The sequence below is a fragment of the Amblyraja radiata genome, chromosome 21, assembly GCF_010909765.2.
Source record: "Amblyraja radiata isolate CabotCenter1 chromosome 21, sAmbRad1.1.pri, whole genome shotgun sequence".
Lineage (NCBI taxonomy): Eukaryota > Metazoa > Chordata > Chondrichthyes > Rajiformes > Rajidae > Amblyraja > Amblyraja radiata.
This window is the reverse complement of record NC_045976.1, coordinates 29,365,054-29,385,065: the sequence shown is the minus strand read 5'-3', so window position 1 is coordinate 29,385,065 and position 20,012 is coordinate 29,365,054. Positions and strand designations below refer to the sequence as shown.

Below are 20,012 nucleotides of genomic sequence, written 5' to 3'. Positions count from 1 at the left end.
GAGATCCGGGTTCAATCCTACGGGTGCTGTCTGTATAGAGTTTGTAAGTTCTCCCCATGACCGTGTGGGTTTTCTCCCGGTGCTCTAGTTTCCTCCCACACTCCAAAAATGGACAGGTTTGTAGATTAACTGACTTCGGTAAAAATTGTAAATTGTCCCTAATATGTAGGATAGCGCAAGTATATGGGGATCGCCGGTTGGCACTGACGCGGTGGGCTGAAAACCCTTTTTCCATTCCATATTTCTAAGCTACACGGAAAAATGAGTATGATGGCATACTCGAGTGCAATTCCAAAAATTCAAAGCTTGATCCATTGTCCAAGAAAAAGCAATTCACGACTAGTCTCCCATCCTCCATTCCCTTCACAACTGGTGCACAGAGGCTACCATTTGTTCATCTACCATTTGGAAAGTCAAGGCCCCTCTGGTAGCACATCCCAAACTTGCAGCACCAACCGCAAAGAAGGGAAAAGGCTTTGGATGCTTGAGAACATTTTAAAGTTCCCCACCAAATTTCCTACCTTGGAAATATTTTTGTGGGTCTACATCCTGAAACTCCCTACCCATCAGCACTGGGAGTACCTTCATAACCAACATAACTAGACACCCCAAAAACACAAGTAGGTGGCTCACCAACAACTTCTGAAGGGAAGTCAGTGATGGGCAATAGATTCTGGTCTTGCCTGCAAAGCACAGATCCTGAAAAATAAATGAATGAATAAAAAGATTTATATTTTTCTATAGGCAAGGCTGCAGGATTGTGTCTATTTGAATGTAATTTATTTATTGCTGCTGTCAACGGAGTCTTTTCCCCCTGTGTGTGTGTTTGGTCATGTGGCTGACCTCTCAAAATCTAGCTCTCAACTATTTCTTTTTTTCTTTGTTTTATTTTGCATTTTTGAATTAAGAATTGAAGCAATTTTATTGCCATTTCAGTTCTTTGAAGAAATAAATAATAAGATTTTTTACTTTGTTTGCGAATTGTGTTAAGTGCAATAAAATGATTACTGGAAGCTGTCTTTTTCTCATCAGATTAAAATGGGATACCGTGAATACCTGCTGGGAAAAGTAAAATATGACACTCCTGCAGAGCAGAATCTAGGCTTAATTTTGCCACTTGTACTGATCCCCATGATGTTGATTATCGGTGTGTCTGTTTACTGCTACAGGTACAGCAAACATTTTGTTTTATTTAAGAATATCAATAGGTTTGGCCTGTGGTTTGATCATTATTAGCAAGCTGATATCCCGTCTCATTCTATGCCATGGAGCAACAAGAGAGAAGCAGTGCAGAATGGAATCGAGTAACTAAAACATTAGTTTTCTAATAATTTACAAACTAATGTTGTTTGTCATTTCAAACGATGCAAATGAAAAAAATACTGCAATGGTGGAAATCTGGAAAAAAATTGAAAATATTAGAATGTTCAATGTCAGGCAGAATCTGTGGAGAGAAAAATATTGTTGAAACTGGCTGAAAAATATAGCTTTAAAGGACAAATGGAATCAGAATAAAAGGGTCGAGGAGAATCTAGGCATGCTGTGCTCGTACAAGATAGGATACATTAAATGTCAACAGATGATGTTGCAAAACAAAAGTGTATATAAAGTAGTTTAGGGGATTTGTAAATGGCAATGGCAGAATTAATACAAATAGTTGGTAAATGTGAATGTTGGTTTTTGTGTCTGAAATTGCTGAAGTCTAGTTTTGGAAAGCTGTGATGTACAGTACCTTCAATAATGTATTGGACAAAGACCCATCATTTATTTATTTGCCTCTGTACACCACAATTTGAAATTTGTAATAGAAAAAAAATCACATGTGGTTAAAGTGCACAGTCACATTTTATTAAAGGCCATTTTTATGCATTTAGGTTTCACCATGTAGAAGCAGTGTTTATACATAGTCCTCCCCCCCCCCCCCCCCCCCCATTTCAAGGCACCATATTGTTTGGCACACATGGCTTCACAGGCATTTGTAATTGCTCAGGTGCGTTTAATTGCCTCCTTAATGCAGGTATAAGAGAGCTCTCAGCACCTGGTCTTTTCTTCAGTCTTTCCATCACCTTTGGAAACTTTTATTGCTGTTTATCAACATGAGGACCAAAGTTGTGCCAATGAAAGTCAAAGAAGCCGTTATGAGACTGAGAAACAAGAATACAACTGTTAGAGACATCAGCCAAACCTTAGGCATACCAAAATCAACTGTTTGGAAACTCATTAAGAAGAAAGAGAGCATTGGTGAACTTACTAATCGCAAAGGGACTGGCAGGCCAAGGAAGACCCCCACAGCTGATGACAGAAGAATTCTCTTTATAATAAAGAAAAATCCCCAAGCACCTGTCCGACAGATCAGAAACATTCTTCAGGAGTCAGGTGTGGATTTGTCAATGACCACTGTCCGCAGAAGACTTCATGAACAGAGATACAGAAATACAGAAGACTTCATGAACAGAAATACACTGTAAGATGCAAACCACTGGTTAGCTGCAAAAATAGGATGGCCAGGTTACAGTTTGCCAAGAAGCACTTAAAAGAGCAACCACAGTTCTGGAAAAAGGTCTTGTGGACAGATGAGACGAAGATTAACATATCAAAGTGATGGCAAGAGTAAAGTATCGAGGAGAGAAGGAACTACCCAAGATCCAAAGTATATCACCTCATGTGTGAAACACGGTGATGGGGGTGTTATGGCCCGGGCATGTATGGCTGCTGAAGGTGGTGGCTCACTTATCTTCATTGAATATAAACAAGTACTGATGGTGTTAGCATAATGAATTCTGAAGTGTATAGACATATCCTATCGGCGCAAGTTCAAACAAATGCCTGAAAACTCATTGGCCGACGGTTCATTCTACAGTAAGACAATGATCCCAAACATACTGTTAAAGCAACAAAGGAGTTTTTCAAAGCTAAAAAATTGTAAATTCTTGAGTGGCCAAGTCAATCACCCGATCTGAACACAATTGAACATGCCTTTTATATGCTGAAGAGAAAACTGAAGGGTACAGACCCCCAAAACAAGTATAAGCTAAAGATGGCTGCAATACAGGCCTGGCAGAGCATTACCAGAGAAACATAGAAATTAGGTGCAGGAGTAGGCCATTCGGCCCTTCGAGCCTGCACCGCCATTCAATATGATCATGGCTGATCATCCAACTCAGTATCCCGTACCTGCCTTCTCTCCATACCCTCTGATCCCCTTAGCCACAAGGGCCACATCTAACTCCCTCTTAAATATAGCCAATGAACTGGCCTCGACTACCCTCTGTGGCAGGGAGTTCCAGAGATTCACCACTCTCTGTGTGAAAAGACACCCAGCAACTGGTGAATCACAGACTTCAATCAGTCATTGCATGCAAAGGATATGCAACAAAATACTAAACACGACTACTTTAATTTACATTACATTTCTGTGTCCCAAACATTATGGTCCCTGAAATGGGGGGACTATGTATAAACACAGTTGTCATTTCTACATGGTGAACCCAAAATGTATAAAAAGGGCCTTTATTAAAATCCGACAATGTGCACTTTAACCAAATGTGACTTTTTTCTATTACAAATCTCAAATTGTGGAGTACAGAGGCAAATAAATATATGATGGGTCTTTGTCCCAAACATTATGGAGGGCACTGTATCTCATAGAGAGATTACATGCTGTTGTTCAGCCTTGTGTTGGAACAGTACAAAAAGATGACAAGAGAGAGAGTGGAAAATACCATTTCCTGCCATGTAATATAAATTCTATTTCCCCAGTGTTTCTAAAACAAATACTTGTAAAGACGTGTTCATGTTTACCCGATTTTTGCTTTCCGTGTATCCATCACCATTCATGTCACATCAGCCTTCTTATCCTCAGCTCACCTGCCAAGTGTGTTTTTTTACTTGTATCTTCCCTGGAGAACAGAGTGAAGTAGTGGAAGGATTTGCAGGTGGATGAAATGGTGACAGTCTGCAACTTGTATACTCCATATCGCAACTATCTTTCTACCTGTCAGTAATGGTTGTAGTGCAAAGTCCTTTGGAACTGTGCCGTTCATAGAATTCACAGGGAAAAGTGACTATGACTACTGAATATTAACCCATCCCCAGCCGCCCCCACCTCCCTCCCACAAAACATGCTAGGGCGGTCTGGATGAAGGTTTGAAGTCTGTAACTTCTGGTTCACTGATGGGAATGCTGTCAACACGCTGAACATTCACCAGCTGTGAACAAACAATTAAAAAAAGTAAATGCTACTTACATTATTAATGCACCATACAGTACCCTCCATAATGTTTGGGATAAAGACCCATCATTTATTTATTTACCTCTGTACTCCACAATTTGAGATTTGTAATAGAAAAAATGCACATTGTCAGATTTTATTAAAGGCCATTTTTATACATTTTTGTTTCACCATGTAGAAATTACAGCAGTGTTTATACATAGTCCCCCCATTTCAGGGCACCATAATGTTTGTGACACATGGCTTCACAGGCATTTGCAATAGCTCAGGTGCGTTTAATTGTCTCCTTAATGCAGGTATAAGAGAGCTCTCAGCACCTGGTCTTTCCTCCAGTCTTTCCATCACCTTTGGAAATTTTTATTTGTCTTTATCAACATGAGGACCAAAGTTGTGCCAATGAAAGTTTAAGAAGCCATTATGAGACCGAGAAATAAGAATATAACTGTTTAGAGACATTAGCCAAACCTTATGCTTATCGAAATCAATTGTTTGGAACATCATTAAGAAGAATGAGAGCACTGGTGAGCTTACTAATCGTAAAGGCCAAGGAAGACCTCCACAGCTGATGACAGATGAATTCGCTCTATAATAAAGAAAAAAACCCAAACACTTGTCCGACAGATCAGAAACGCTCTTCAGGAGTCATGTGTGGATTTGTCAATGACCACTGTCCGCAGAAGACTTCATGAACAGAAATACAGAGGCTACACTGCAAGATGCAAACCACAGGTTAGCCGACAAAATAGGATGGCCAGGTCACAGTTTGCCAAGAAGTACTTAAAAGAGCAACCACAGTTCTGGAAAAAGGTCTTGTGGACGGATGAGATGAAGATTAACATATCAGAGTGATAGTAAGAGCAAAGTATCGAGGAGAGAAGGAACTGCCCAAGATCCAAAGCTTACCACCTCATCTGTGAAACACAGTGGTGAGGGTGTTATGGCCTGGGCTGCTGAAGGTACTGGCTCACTTATCTTCATTGATGATACAACTGCTGATGGTGGTAGCATAATGAATTCTGAAGTGTATAGACACATCCCATCTGCTCAAGTTCAAACAAATGCCTGAAAACTCATTGGCTGGCGGTTCATTCTAAAGCAAGATGTAAAAAAAAAATATATATATATATATATATATATATATATATATATATATATATATATATACAGCAAGATGTAAAAAATATATATAAAACAAAAAAATCAAAATCAAAAAATGGCCTTTATTAAAATCTGATAATGTGCACTTTAACCACATGTGATTTTTTTTCTATTACAAATCTCAAATTGTAACCTAGAACCTAGGCAAATAAATAAATGATGGGTCTTTGTCCCAAACATTATGGAGGGCACTGTATGTTAGCAGACATCATAAATCCTTGGCAGCAGTCTGAGCTTGATGTGCTGTTGATACTCATACCCTAACTAAATCTAGACATAGAAACATAGAAAATAGGTGCAGGAGTAGGCTATTCGGCCCTTCGAGCCTGCACCGCCATTCAATATGATCATGGCTGATCATCCAACTCAGTATCCTGTACCTGCCTTCTCTCCATACCCCCTGATCCCTTTAGCCACAAGGGCCACATCTAACTCCCTCTTAAATATAGCCAATGAACTGGCCTCAACTACCTTCTGTGGCAGAGAATTCCAGAGATTCACCACTCTCTGTGTGTAAAACATTTTCCTCATCTCGGTCCTAAAAGATTTCCCCCTTATCCTTAAACTGTGACCCCTTGTTCTGGACTTCCCCAACATCGGGAACAATCTTCGTGCATCTAGCCTGTCCAACCCCTTAAGAATTTTGTAAGTTTCTATAAGATCCCCCCTCAATCTTCTAAATTCTAGCGAGTACAAGCCGAGTCTATCCAGTCTTTCTTCATATGAAAGTCCTGACATCCCAGGAATCAGTCTGATGAACCTTCTCTGTACTCCCTCTATGGCAAATCTAGTTTGATCAGAATCTATTGTTGAATTACTTTCAGCTTGGTGACCAAGTGCTACTCTTAGAAATACGACTCTAATATTCATGTGTCTGATATCTAATCTGACTTAAGATGAGCTGCCTTGTAGTTTTTCAGTTGAAAACAAGTTGGTAACATAAAATAGATCAGTCGCAAAATAAAAATAATTTGTTCAGAGAACAATATTCTATTAAAGTAAATAAAATAAAATTTAAACAAGGAATATGTTATTAGGTTTAAGTAAAGTGTGGTTCTTGATGTTTTAGGCGTAAGAGTCAACAAGCAGAACGAGAGTACAAGAAGATTCAACTGCAACTGGAGAGCCTTGAGGAAAGTGTGAGAGATCGATGCAAGAAAGAATTCACTGGTAAAAATTGCTCTGGCTACAGATGATCATATAAGCTCATATAATGCTGTATATCATATAAGTAGTTCGAGATAATGTCACCGCAGTATTCCCATCCTTGGCTCATTTGCCACGTTTGTTTTCTTTAGTATCTTCACAATCTTCCCTTGGAGAATAGAGTGAAGTAGTGGAAGGAATTACAGGTGGATCAACAGGTTGTGACTTGATTGCTCCTCCTTTGCTGGCAACCATAGTTGAACCAGCCAATGATGTTTATAGTGGGAGGCACGTAATGTAATCTTTGTGGCTTAAACCTGTAAACTCTAGATGTTATCATTCCAGTCTTCTCCAAAATGCAAATGACCTCAAGTTCTGTAAATTCACAAACAGAACGATGAAACGAGATATTTCTTGTGTATCCTTGCTAACTGTTTTTGTAATATGCATCAGCGTTATTTGTAGAGATACTGAGATTCAAGTGCAGCTTACTTAAGAATTTACTTGAATTATTATCCTACTAAACCTGTAGCTCTTTTTTTCCTTTGAAAACAAATTCTTCTTTTTCCCCCAGATCTAGTGACTGAAATGGAAGATCATTCAAATGATGTAAATGATGTTGGCATTCCCTTTTTGGATTATAAGACCTACACCGATCGCGTCTTCTTCTTGCCATCAAAGGATGGAGAAAACGACGTGATGATAACTGGTAAACTGGACATACCAACGGCAAGGAGACAGAAAGTGGAGCAGGCTCTCAATCAATTTTCAAATTTGCTAAACAGCAAATCTTTCTTGATTCATGTAAGTCTAGCCTGAACAAGAGTCCATTAATTAATCACTGTCGTACATAGCATTGTAAGGCACCGTGCCCGTTGATGTTTTCGACGACGATGCTGATGATGATGCAGCATGTTGGCTCTGGGCTCGTACAGTATCAGGCAACCTGGCTGGTAGGGGGTCTTTCTGGGTTCTGGCATCTTAATAACCTTTTGGTGCTTCTTTTACAATACTAACTCGGTTGTAGGTCAGAATTTTGGGAGGTCCAGTGACGCGTTAAAAAGGCTTAGTCATACCAACAACTTTTGTAAAATAGGACAAAAGTGATTTCTTATACCAAGGAGTCTTAGTATAAGGCCTTAATTCCTTATATCAAGGGGCCCATTAAAATGTACTGTTCCATCTGGAAGTGCAAACCCACACAGATTACCTCAATAAGCGAGGCATAGAATCTCTTTCATTTCAATCCTTTTGGTTAAATTTTCCTCGGGTCAGTGGGAGGGAGTTCTCCCTTTATTCCACTAATAATCCTCCATGAAGTGTACAGCACTTTGGATGCTAAGATGTTTAGAATGCTCAAGACTGAGACGGATTAGAATTCTGGACGTTAAGGTAAATGGATGGATGTGGGGATTGGGTTAAAAATTGTTGAGGTATGAAATGATATGGATATTTAATGGTGGAGTGTGCTTAAGGAATCATGTGACCTGCTGCTTCAATTTTTTTGTCTTTCTAAAGTAACAGACCATGCGGGGGAAAAAACTGTACGTAGCCAGGAGTAAATAGGAGATTTTCCCAGGTATAATGGAGAGCAAATTTGATGGAGTTCATAATCACATAGACTCCATGCATTTTTCATTACAGTAAAGGTCCTGCTGCTTCCTATATGGACGCAAACATGAGGCCATTAGCACCACAACATCTTATTCTTTTGCCTGGACACCAGGTACACAACTATAATGCACGATGACCAGGATAAATTGCCCTTGTTCCCAGCCCTGCACAGATTGAATTATCTGAAAGGGATAGGCAGGAATTATCTGAAAGGGATAGGATAGGCATAGATTTAAACACAAACCTCCACAGACCTTCAAATCTGGTGGTTTGATTACCTGTGGCCAATTTTGTACATTTTTCTCCCAACTGGTGAACTGATTTAAAGCCACAGAATGTTCGCGTTCCGGATGATGATTTCACTCCTAAAAATAACAGAGTTGATTGGATAATATGTTAGAGGATGAGGATAATTTTGCTGCTTTTAATCAATCATGAAAATATTAAAAATCTATCGTAAAATAGCAGTGTGGAAACTAACTTAAAGATTACGTTTATAATAATAATATAGATGTCCAACTTTAAAGAATCCCCTAAACAAAAGATAAGAGCTTTTTAAAAAGTATGTTATTATGTATCATTATTTTGTATCATTATTTAGTTATTGTTTTGCTTTCATTGCATTATAATTTAAGTGTTTGGTTTATTGGAATTCGAGCAGTTGACCAAAGAAGTAGTAAATTGTGCACTGCTATGAAAATTGCAATTGATTTGATTCCATGATTGTGTATTTTTTATATCCACACTCACTACTTACACACAATGTTAAAAATAGAATTGAAGCATCACTAGAGTCATAGAGTGATACAGTGTGGAAACAGGCCCTTCGGCCCAACTCGCCCACACCGGCCAACAATGTACCAGCTACACTAGTCCCACTTGCCTGCACTTGGTCCATATCCCTCCAAACCTGTCTTATCCATCTACCTGTCTAACTGTTTATCAAACAATGGGAAAGTCCCAGCCTCAACTACCTCCTCTGGCAGCTTGTTCCATACACCCACCACTCTTTGTGCAAAAAGGTTACCCTCGGATTCCTATTAATTTTTTTCCCTTCACTTTGAACCTATGTCCTCTGGTCTTCGATTCCCCTTCTCTGGGCAAAAAATTCTGTGCATCTACCCGATCTATTCCTCTCATGATCTTATACACCTCTATAAGATCTCCCCTTATCCTCCTGCGCTCCATGGAATAGAGACCCAGCCGACTCAACCTCTCCCTTTAGCTCACACCCTCTAGTCCTGGCAACATCCTCGTAAATGTTTTCTGAACCCTTTCAAGCTTGACAATATCCTTATTACAACATGGTGCCCAGAACTGAACACAATATTCTAAATGCAGTCTCACCAATGTCTTATACAACTGCAATATAATCTCCCAACTTCTATACTCTGACTGATGAAGGCCAAAGTTCCAAAAGCTTTTTTGACCACCTTATCTACCTGCGACTCGACCTTCAAGAAACCATGCACCTCTACTCCTAAATCCCACTATAAATACAACACTACCCAGAGGCCACCATTCACTGTGTAGGTCCTGCCCTTGTCCGACATCCCAAAATGCAACACCTCACACTTCTCTGCATTAAATTCCATTAACCATTCCTCTGCCCACCTGGCCAATCGATCCACATCGTGCTGCAATCGTTCACAACCATCTTCACTATTTGCTTTCTTGCTGGTTTTCCCGTAAGTACGAAAGGCCCATTCTTGCATCATGGGCTGATCTGTACTTTTGCTCCAGGACTTGCTGAAAACTGGTAAAATCGGTAACCTGTCACATTGGGGAAACCTGAAGGGCCTGTCCCACCAGCATGCGATTGCATGCGTCTAGCGCGACCAAACGTGGTCGCTTGAGGCGTACGGCCTCGCGGGGCCGGTCCCAAGTTGAACTGCGCAGGGGTATGGAGTTGTGCGGGGCTGGTCCCGACATCATACCAATCAGCTGGGCAGGAGGCGGGTCGACTGAATTTGGACGTCCCACGGCGTCGGGCAGTGACGTCATCACGCAACGGCACGCCAGGCGGTGACGTCATCGCGCAACGCTACGCGCTTGGCCTATGCAGTCAAGACGCTGCGTACGGCGTCAAGACGATGCGTACGACGTCGAGACACTGCGTACGCGCGTTGAGGCGCTGCGTACGGCCTCAATGCGGCTGCGGGCCCACAGGCCGTTGTCGCGCGGGATTTTCGGACAGTGCAAGATTTTTTAAGCCCCGCGCGATGTCGGGACCAGCCCCGCACAACTCCATACGCCCCTGCCGATCGAAATGGGACCGGCCCCGCATGGCCGTAAGCCTCAAGCGACCACGTTTGGTCGCGCTAGATGCATGCTATCGCATGCTGGTGGGACAGGCCCTTTAATCTAATCTAGGTATATTTAGTTTTATGTTTAGTTTAGAGATACAGCACAGAAACAGGCCCTTCGGACGACCGAGTCCACACCGCTCAATGATCCCCGCACACTAACACTATCCTACACACACTAGGAACAATATCCACCAAACCAATTAACCTATACACCTGTACATCTTTAGAGTGTGGGAGGAAATCAAAGATCTCGGAAAAAAACCCATGAGGTCACGGGGAGAATGTGCAAGCTCCGTACAGACAGCACCCGTAGTCGGGATCGAACTACGGGGTCAAGGACTCCGGCTCTGCAAGTGCTGTAATGCAGCAACTCTACTGCTGAGCCATTCATTTGCACCTTTCATTTTTAATTTAATAATAACACAATAGTACTCTGAAACCCTTGCATTTCTTTTTCTTTATAGTTTGTTCGCACACTTGAGAGCCAGAAAGATTTCTCTGCAAGAGAGAAAGTTTATTTTGCATCTTTGCTAACTATTGCTTTGCATGGAAAGCTTGAATACTACACTGACATCATGAGGACACTACTCCTGGAGCTCATGGAACAATATGTTGCTAAAAACCCAAAGCTCATGCTTCGAAGGTATGTGAGCGAGTGCCTGCGCTTCACCTAAATACACTTATTGTTAAACCTTATCTGAACTGTCAGGATTAAAGAACCTGTCTTTGTAATTTAAGGCAGGATTTGTCAAGGCCAATACATCTTCCTGGAGCTTAATAGCTAAATGATTGCAGAACTCTGGGATTGGGGCCACTCTGTACGGCTGAAACATCACTTTCTCCCTGTTGAGTTTCAGTGTTTCCATAAAGGCCAACGTTTTGTTTGCTTAGTTAATTGCTTCTGGAACCTCTGCACTGGTTTTCAGTAATGATCTGTTTCAATTCCTTTGACATCTGTGGCCAAAGCACATTGTAGAGAATGGACTCTCAACCTTTTGAAACTGGCTTGTTTCTTCATTTACAAGATTGGTGTTCCCATTGCATTGTGCCAACATTTAAATCTCATCACATTTTCTGTCTTTTACCTTGGATAAAGCTATTTACTATTTGCATCTTCCTTTTTTCCTTCAATTTAATGTTTCCTGATTTTTCTTTTAAGGCAGTTACAGGTCTTTAACTGACACAAGGAACTGCAGATGGTGGAATCTTGATTAAAACACAAAGTGCTGGAGGAACTCTGGATCAAGGCCATAAGTGATAGGAGCAGAATTAGGCCATTCGCCCCATCGTCTCTGCTCCGCCATTCAATCATGGCTGTTCTATCACTCGCTCCTAACCCCATTCTCCATTCTCCTGCCTTCTCCCCATAACCCCTGACACCCATCGGTCAAGGAGGTCTACGAAGAGATTCTGCAACCGTTAGGTTTATTGCAATAATTGTGTAACACAGCACTGTGTGGTTGTAGTTGATGTCAGCGACACATGTGGTGATTAATGCTAACTACTGCTGTGCAATAATCAGCACACTGAATGACATTCTCTGGTCATCCACTGCAAGGAACTTTCCATGACCAAATACCACAGACAGGCACTCTCCAAGTTCAGGACTACATTGTGGGTCTGAAGAAGGGTTCCGACCCGAAATGTCACCCACCATTTTTCTCCAGAGATGCAGCCTAACCCACTGAGTTACTCCAGCAATTTGTACCTATCTTCGGTAAAAACCAGCATCTGATGTTCCTTCCTGCACAACATTGTGAGTTACACACTGAAGCGCGATGCAGTCACCACAACAAGTCTATGGGAAAAGGCCACAGTGCCGTGAATGGTGACATAAGATTATACTGTATTTTGTGTTGCAAATTGTATAACAAAGTATATTTTTGGAGATAAAATGAACACAGTAGAGCACATAAATTATAATACAATTCAATTTATTGTCATTTGGACCCCTTGAGGTCCAAACGAAATGCCGTTTCTGCAGCCATACATTACAAACAAATAGACCCAAGACACAACATAATTTACATAAACATCCATCACATTGCTGTGATGGAAGGCCAAAAAAACTTCTCTCTCCACTGCACTCTCCCCCCCGATGTCAGAGTCAAAGTCAAAGCCCCCGGCGGGCGATGGCGATTGTCCCGTGGCCATTAAAGCCACGCCGGGTGATGCAAGGTCGCACACCGGGTCTTGGTGTTAGAGCCCCCGGCGTGCGCTCGCAGAGACCCGCCGCCATTCCAAGCCGCGCGGGGCGGTGCTGTAAGGCCCCGCTCCAGGAGCTCTTCAACCCCGCAACTCGGGCGGGAGAAGTCGCCGCTGCGGAAGCCCCGAAAAGCGGTCTCCCTCCAGGGACCCGCGGGCTCCCAGTGTTACCGTCCGCCAAACCCGCAGTTGCAGCCACCGAATCTCCGGGGGTCGGGTCGCAGCAGCGTCCACCACAGCTCCACCCGCTCTGGACTCGGCCAGCTCCGCGACGGTGAGGTGAGTAGTCGGCACCAGAGCCCCCGGTCTTCCTGTTAGAGGCCGCTCCTCGTTGCAGCCCCAACGACAACGGAGACCCGACAAAGAAAAGGTCGGGTCTCCCGTGCAGGGAGAGATTTAAAAGTTACCCCCAACCCCCCCACACCACCCCACCCCCCACACACATACCCCAACAAAAATAACAAAAACTACATAAAAACATAGACATAAAATAATAAAAACGCAGACGGACTGCAGAGGCCGCTGCAGACGAGAGTCGCGCCGCCTATAAGCCAAATTGTTAAATGGTTTAGAATGAAGATGTGAGCTTTTCCATTCTTTTCTGCCAGAAGTGAAACTGTCGTGGAACGAATGCTTTCCAACTGGATGTCTATCTGCCTATACCAGTTTCTGAAGGTAACCCCAATACTATACATTCTTCTATACTGCCCATGAGTTCATATTATCCCAAAACCTGAATGGCTTTTGTTCTTCACTTATGAAATTAAGGATTCTGCTGGCGAGCCACTGTACAGGCTGTTCAAAGGGCTGAAACACCAAGTAGAGAAGGGACCAGTTGATGCAGAACTGAAAAAGGCCAAATACACTCTAAACGACACAGGACTCTTGGGAGAGGATGTCGAATATCATGTACTTGTAAGTGTCACAATTGGCTTATTAACATATATCTTCTGCTGTTTTATCTAGAGAAGATGCCTTTGTTCCTCCACCTTTCCTACTCAGAATTTTCAAAGAGTCCTTCAATGAGTTCTGGTCCCCTGAAATAGCAAAATCAACAAATGTTAACTCAGTTGAAAGCAGGCTGTGATTGACTTGGTATTCCCTGGGATAACTGAGTGTTTAGTACATTTAAAATTTGAAGATGTCTTTGTTTATGCAGGTTGCTTATGAAAAGTGTTAACATCTTAAAGTGAATGTACTTCAATAGCTACTTAAATTATATTGGTATTGGAGTCAATAAGTCACCTAAAGTTATTTTTTTCCAATTTATGCTTAACATTACAGTTTTAACAGTGTCAGTGAGAAGGTCAGAAATAAAACGCCAATCACAAAACACAAATTGGGGTAGGAAAGATGTACTTACTTAGAAATAGGTAGACTTGCCGGAAGACAAGACTAATTGAATAAAACTCTTCTAATAGTTATTTCCTGGATCTGAATGTTACCAAAATGTTTTGTGGAAGTATTGAGTACAAACATGTTATCATTTGGAAAGAGCATACGTTTTCCAGATTTCTTGGGATTACAGGCTAATTCCAAGATCAAATCTAAATTTAAGATGAACAGTGGTTATAATATTGACCACAAAATGTGAAATGTGACCGACAAAATTATGGAAAAACATAAACTGCTAGAGGAACTCAGTGTGTCAGGGAGCATCTGTGGAGAGAAAGGAATTGTTGATGTTTCCTGATACAAAGTCTTGACCCAAAACGTTGACCATGCCTGACCGGCTGAGTTCCTCCAGCAGTTTGTTTTTTGTTCCACATTCCAACATTTTGTCTACCAACATCTGTAGGCTTGTGTTTGTGAGTATAGAAAGCTTGAGCACTGTGTCGAAACCAGATAAGTGGTAATAAGGAGGATGTTGCATGTGGAGCACTATTCAACTCTGAACGACTTGTTTATTTTACATTGCTTTTATTTTTTTTCTAGACTTTGAATGTAATTGTACAAGATTCTGGAGAATCTATGCCTGTAAAGGTCTTAAGCTGTGACAGCATAACTCAAGTCAAAGAAAAAATCCTTGACCAAGTGTATAGAAATGTTCCCTTTTCACAAAGGCCGGCGCTAGACAGTGTTGTCCTTGGTGAGTCATTTCAATCATGTTCATTTCTATACCCCTCGCATTTCCAAAGGATTTCTCTGCTGCATCTAAATCACTTTTGAAAATGTCTCAAAGCCTGCCACTGTGTTCAGTTTTTGGTTTAATTACTAGATTAGCAAACAAGAATCCCGAGCCACTGATTCAGAGACAAATTCAAATGCTGCTCTGGTTGCTTGAGAATTTAGAAGCAGTAAGTTCAATAATTCCAGAATAATGGTCATCATAGTTCTATCGATAGTCCTATATTAGAAATCGATATTGACTGCCTCCCCACCTATGTCCAAGACAAAAATGGCAGACACATTGTTGCTGCTTGTTCATGTCCCAACAAACTTATTTCCACATACCTCAACTCCATTCTATCCCCCCTGGTCAAATCCCTTCCCACCTATGTCCATGACAAAAAAAAAAGGTTTGTCTGCCGTCCATATTTATTAAGCAAAAATCCAGATCCAGACACACAGCTATGTAGTTGACTCCTAATTGACCCCCAGAATAATTGAGCAAGCCACTGAGTTATATCAAAATTTTATTGGACTGGTGACATTCTATCCTTAAAATTCATCAGAAGTAATGATACCCCACTATCAACACATCCACACTGCAAATAGTCGATGACTTGAGTAAAGCTGCTTCATTACTGCCGGCTGCACCTATCTTTTGCAGTGAAATGTCGCCTAATGACCTGTTGAATCCATTGCTATGAGTGGCGACTGGGCCCCTGTTTGTGGGCCCACAACCCAAGTCTGCTCGTGGTTCAATGCACAGGTGCAAAAGCTCTGAACACACACTTGCTCACCTGCTGGAGGGTTCACCTCTAATCTACCACTTGAAGCTATGTACAGTTTGGGACAATATTTGTTTTGGTAAAGAAGACATTACGTTTTCTTCCCTCATAGAATGGCGCCCAGGATCCACTGGTCAAATCCTTTCAGACTTGGATGTCACTTCAGAACGAGAGGGGAAATGGAGACGTATAAACACTTTAAAACACTATAATGTGAGTAACATCTACCTGCCTTTTCATGTCAGCATATATTGTCTAATCTACGATTCACTGTTGTTCATTATTAATCCTATTGTGACTACAATTGTTCCTCGAAGACTGAACTCTGAAGAATGAACAATCTTGTTGTTTGTGGAGGGACAATGACGCAAGTCTTGTAGAAATAATGACACATCTGTAGATGGATTGTAGTGTGTCACCAAAGGGCCGACCAACTATTTGAAAAATTATTAATCTGGAGAAGGGTTGTGATACGAAACATCGTCCATCAATTTCCCTCCACAGCATTTGTTCCAGGATATATGTTAGCATATTAAGGATACAGAGGAGGTTTACTAGAATGCTGCCTGGATTAGAGGGTTTTAGCTACAGGGCGAGGTTGGATAGACTTAGATTGCTTTCTCTGGAACATTAGAGGATGAGGGGTAACATGATAGAAGTATATACAATTATGACTGGCATAGTTGGGGTAGACAGTCAAACTCTTTTCCCAGGGTGGAAATGTCCGACACTAGAGGGCATAACTATAAGGCGAGAGAGGGAAAATTTAATGGCAATATGCGGGGCAAGTTTTTTTACACAGTAGTGGGGACCTAGATGCATTGCCAGGCGTGGTGGTGGAGGCACATACGATAGTAGCGTTTAAGAGGCTTTTAAATAGGCACATGGAAGTTGAAGGCAATAGATGGATATAGACAATAGGTGCAAGAGTAGGCCATTCGGCCCTTCGAGCCAGCACCGCCATTCAATGTGATCATGGCTGATCATCCCTAATCTGTGCCCCATTCCTGCCTTCTCCCCATATCCCCTGACTCCGCTATTTTTAAGAGCCCTATACTAGCTCTCTCTTGAAAGCATCCAGAGAACCTGCTTCCACCGCCCTCAGAGAATTCCACAGACTCACCACTCTCTGTGAGAAAAAGTGTTTCCTCGTCTCCGTTCTAAATGGCTTACTCCTTATTCTTAAATGGATTATATGGATTATATTCAGTTGTAAGAAGTAACTGCAGATGCTGGTTTAAATCGAAGATGGACAAAAAATGCTGGAGTAACTCAGCAAGACAGGCAGCATTTCTGGATAGAAGGAATGTGTGACGTTTCGGGTCGAGACTGAAGAAGGGTCTTGGCCCGAAACATCACCCATTCCTTCTATCCAGATATGCTGCCTGTCCCGTTGTGTTACTCCAGTATTTTGTGACTATCTAGGGATTATATACAGATCAGCTTAACTTGGCATCATGTTCGGCACAAAGGCCCCACTCCTGTGCTGCACTGTGAAAAGCACAAATCATAACAACATTTGGTGAAGTGCTCAAGTGGCAATCAAGAACAATGTCCAAACAATCACCTCTTTCTGACATTGTGTTATTACAGTATAGCCACAATTTATCTCATGCAATCGAAACTTATATGAAATCTTAAGTTTGAAATATTTAATTTCATGATGAAACTTTTTTATTAAATCAAAGTTATAATCTGCAGGGTGGGTTTAATTGTATTGAAGCTGCAGGATCTAAAGCACAAAGGCATCAATATCACACATATTTATGCGGAAAGTAGAAACTGGTGGGTTAAAATACTGCTGAATGCCGTCAACATAGATTCAGGCTCTCTTGCAACCGTGCAAATTCTGATCAGCTTGAATCATACATGTCACAGCTTGTCTTCTTTTTGTCCCTGGAGCATATTCTCAGCTCCCTGACAGCTCTCCAACACTTTACAACTCTCCTCTACATCATTAATCAGGTCAAGGAGTGTGGCAGTGCTAGTCAATGAGGAAAGAGCAGTAATCCCAGTCAGTTTATGATACTCCAACTCATTACTTTAATATAATTAAATTAACAGAAATCTCTATGTGTTTCTTCAATCTATTCACATCAATATATTTAGTTTAGAGATACAATGTGGAAACAGGCTCTACGGCCCACTGAGTCCATGCTGACTATCGATCACCTGTACACTAGTTCCATGTTATCCCACTTCTGCATGCTACACACTAGGGGAAATTTACAGAGGCCATTTAACCTACAAACCTGCACGTCTTTGTAAAGTGGGAGGAAACCAGAGCACCCGGAGAAAACCCATGCTGTCGCAGGGAGAACCTACAAACTCCGTACAGACAGAACCTGTAGTCAGGATCGAACCTGGGTCTCTAGCACTGTGAGGCAGCACCTCTATTGCTGCGCCACCGTGCTGCACCAACTGTGTTCTTTTATCCCCTCACTCACCTCATTCCTCGGATTAGTTACCATTCTTTGCCCAAATACAACATCAAGACGAAGGGTAGTTTTGTACTCACGATGCTTCTTCATAATGGCTTCATGTTGTACAGTGCCCCTTTATGGACACAGCACATCAAAAACAAACCTATATCAGAATATGTGTGTTTAATGGAGAATTTCATTGTTGTCCTTGTAGGTGCGAGATCTCTCTACTCTCATTTTAGTGCGGTCTTCACATGCTCAGCAACCTTATGACCATCAGCAGATTATCCATGGTGAAAGTCAGTACATTTTCTCACAATTTGCTAACAAGTAGAAAATATGAAGTCATGTTGATTACCAGTGCAAATATTATTCCATGTATGCAGATAACCTGGAAAATTATTATTCAATGCAAGACTTTCTAAAATAATGGAAAGAGAACAATGTTTTTCATTTATTTTGTACTGAGTTAACTTGCTAAACTTGTTCAGACTTTATTTTGATGCACTGTATCTGGATATAGATGATGTTAGTTTATTTTGAAGTGAGGATGTAAACAGGGCACTCTTATTTTGACACTCAGTGCCAAGCTGTCCTAGCTCATTTCGCGAATAGATAAGGTTTTTAATGAAATACCCAACCTTGTTTCCTTAAAGCTGAACTCAGGCGGACCATCAGTATAGGAACATAGAACAGAAAATAGGTGCTGGGGGAGGCCATTTGGCCCTTCGAACCTGCACTGCCATTCATTGTGATCACAGCTGATCATCCACAATCAGTAACCCGTGCCTGCCTTCTCCACATATCCCTTGATTCCGCTAGCCCTCAGAGCTCCAACTAACTTTTAAATTCATCCAGTGAATTGGCCTCTACTGCCTTCTGTGGCAGAGAATTCCACAAATTCACAACTCTCTAGGTGAAAAAGTTTTTTCTCATCTGTTTTAAATGGCCTCCCCTTTATTCTTGGACTGTGGCCCCTGTGGGTCTGGACTCCCCCAACATTGGGAACATTTTTCCTGTAGCTTGTCCAGTGCTTTTATAATTTTATACGTTTCTATAAGATCCCCTCACATCCTTCTAAATTCCAGTGAATACAAGCCCAGTCTTTCCAATCTTGCCTCATATGACAGTCCCGCCATCCCGGGGATTAACCTCGTGAACCTACGCTGCACTGCCTCAATAGCAAGAATGCCCTTCCTCAAATTCGGAGACCAAAAGTGCACACAATACACCAAATGTGGTCTCACCTGTACAACCGCGGAAGGACCTCTTTACTCCAATACTCAAATCCTCTTGTTATGAAGGCCAACATGCCATTCGCTTTCTTCACTGCCTGCTGTATTTTCATGTTTACTTTGAGATATCATTGAGATAATAATCTGCCTCCTTGTTCTTGCCGCCAAAGTGGATAACCTCACATGTATCTTCATTATACTGCATCTGCCACGCATCTGCCCACTCACCCACCCACTATACTAATTCATTTTCCAAAATTATTCTCCTAGTGGCCTCTCTATTACTGTCATGCTGTATATGGGACAGTTTTGTACCTTGTATCAGCTAGGTTGCAAGGAATGAAGAATCCAGCCTAACCTGACCTGTCTGGGTATCTTGGAAGGAGAAAACAGCTATGGAACAGGCATGTTTTTTTGCCAATGCCCTTTTATAAGGACCTGAAATGAGCATTTACTGTAGAAGCACTGGTAGATAGCGTTGGATTTTGATGCACTCGATTAATCCAACTGTTAATCTCCCTTTCTTTGCTAAAATCCTTGAATGCAATAATCCTTTCCATTTCCATACCCATCTTTCCTAAAATCCTTGCCGTTATTTCTGCCCTTCAAAGAAAGTTCCAATTGCCCAAGCCAAGCCACAAACGACATTATCTGTGACTTGATATGGTTTGATTTCTTTCTTGACGGATCACATCATGCTCATGCATCTCCCTGTTGTCTGATCCATGGGATTTCCCTTGCATGATGGTAGTAACACAAAGTGGGCCATATCACAGTGTCAGCTGTTTTAACTCAGC

At 41.6% G+C, this 20,012-nt stretch overlaps 1 protein-coding gene across 5 annotated transcripts in view; it reads left to right on the top strand.

Annotated features, from left to right (window-relative positions):
* Positions 1-20,012, top strand: part of plxnb2 (plexin B2) — a 200,609-nt gene that overhangs the window by 167,230 nt on the left and 13,367 nt on the right. For all 5 annotated transcript variants that reach the window (XM_033039921.1, XM_033039920.1, XM_033039922.1 and 2 more), the window contains 9 exons: positions 1,033-1,169; positions 6,459-6,559; positions 7,110-7,339; positions 10,923-11,101; positions 13,272-13,338; positions 13,432-13,578; positions 14,599-14,752; positions 15,670-15,770; positions 18,195-18,279. In XM_033039921.1, the coding sequence (XP_032895812.1) occupies positions 1,033-1,169; positions 6,459-6,559; positions 7,110-7,339; positions 10,923-11,101; positions 13,272-13,338; positions 13,432-13,578; positions 14,599-14,752; positions 15,670-15,770; positions 18,195-18,279 (1,201 nt within the window). The remainder of the gene's footprint in view (positions 1-1,032; positions 1,170-6,458; positions 6,560-7,109; positions 7,340-10,922; positions 11,102-13,271; positions 13,339-13,431; positions 13,579-14,598; positions 14,753-15,669; positions 15,771-18,194; positions 18,280-20,012) is intronic.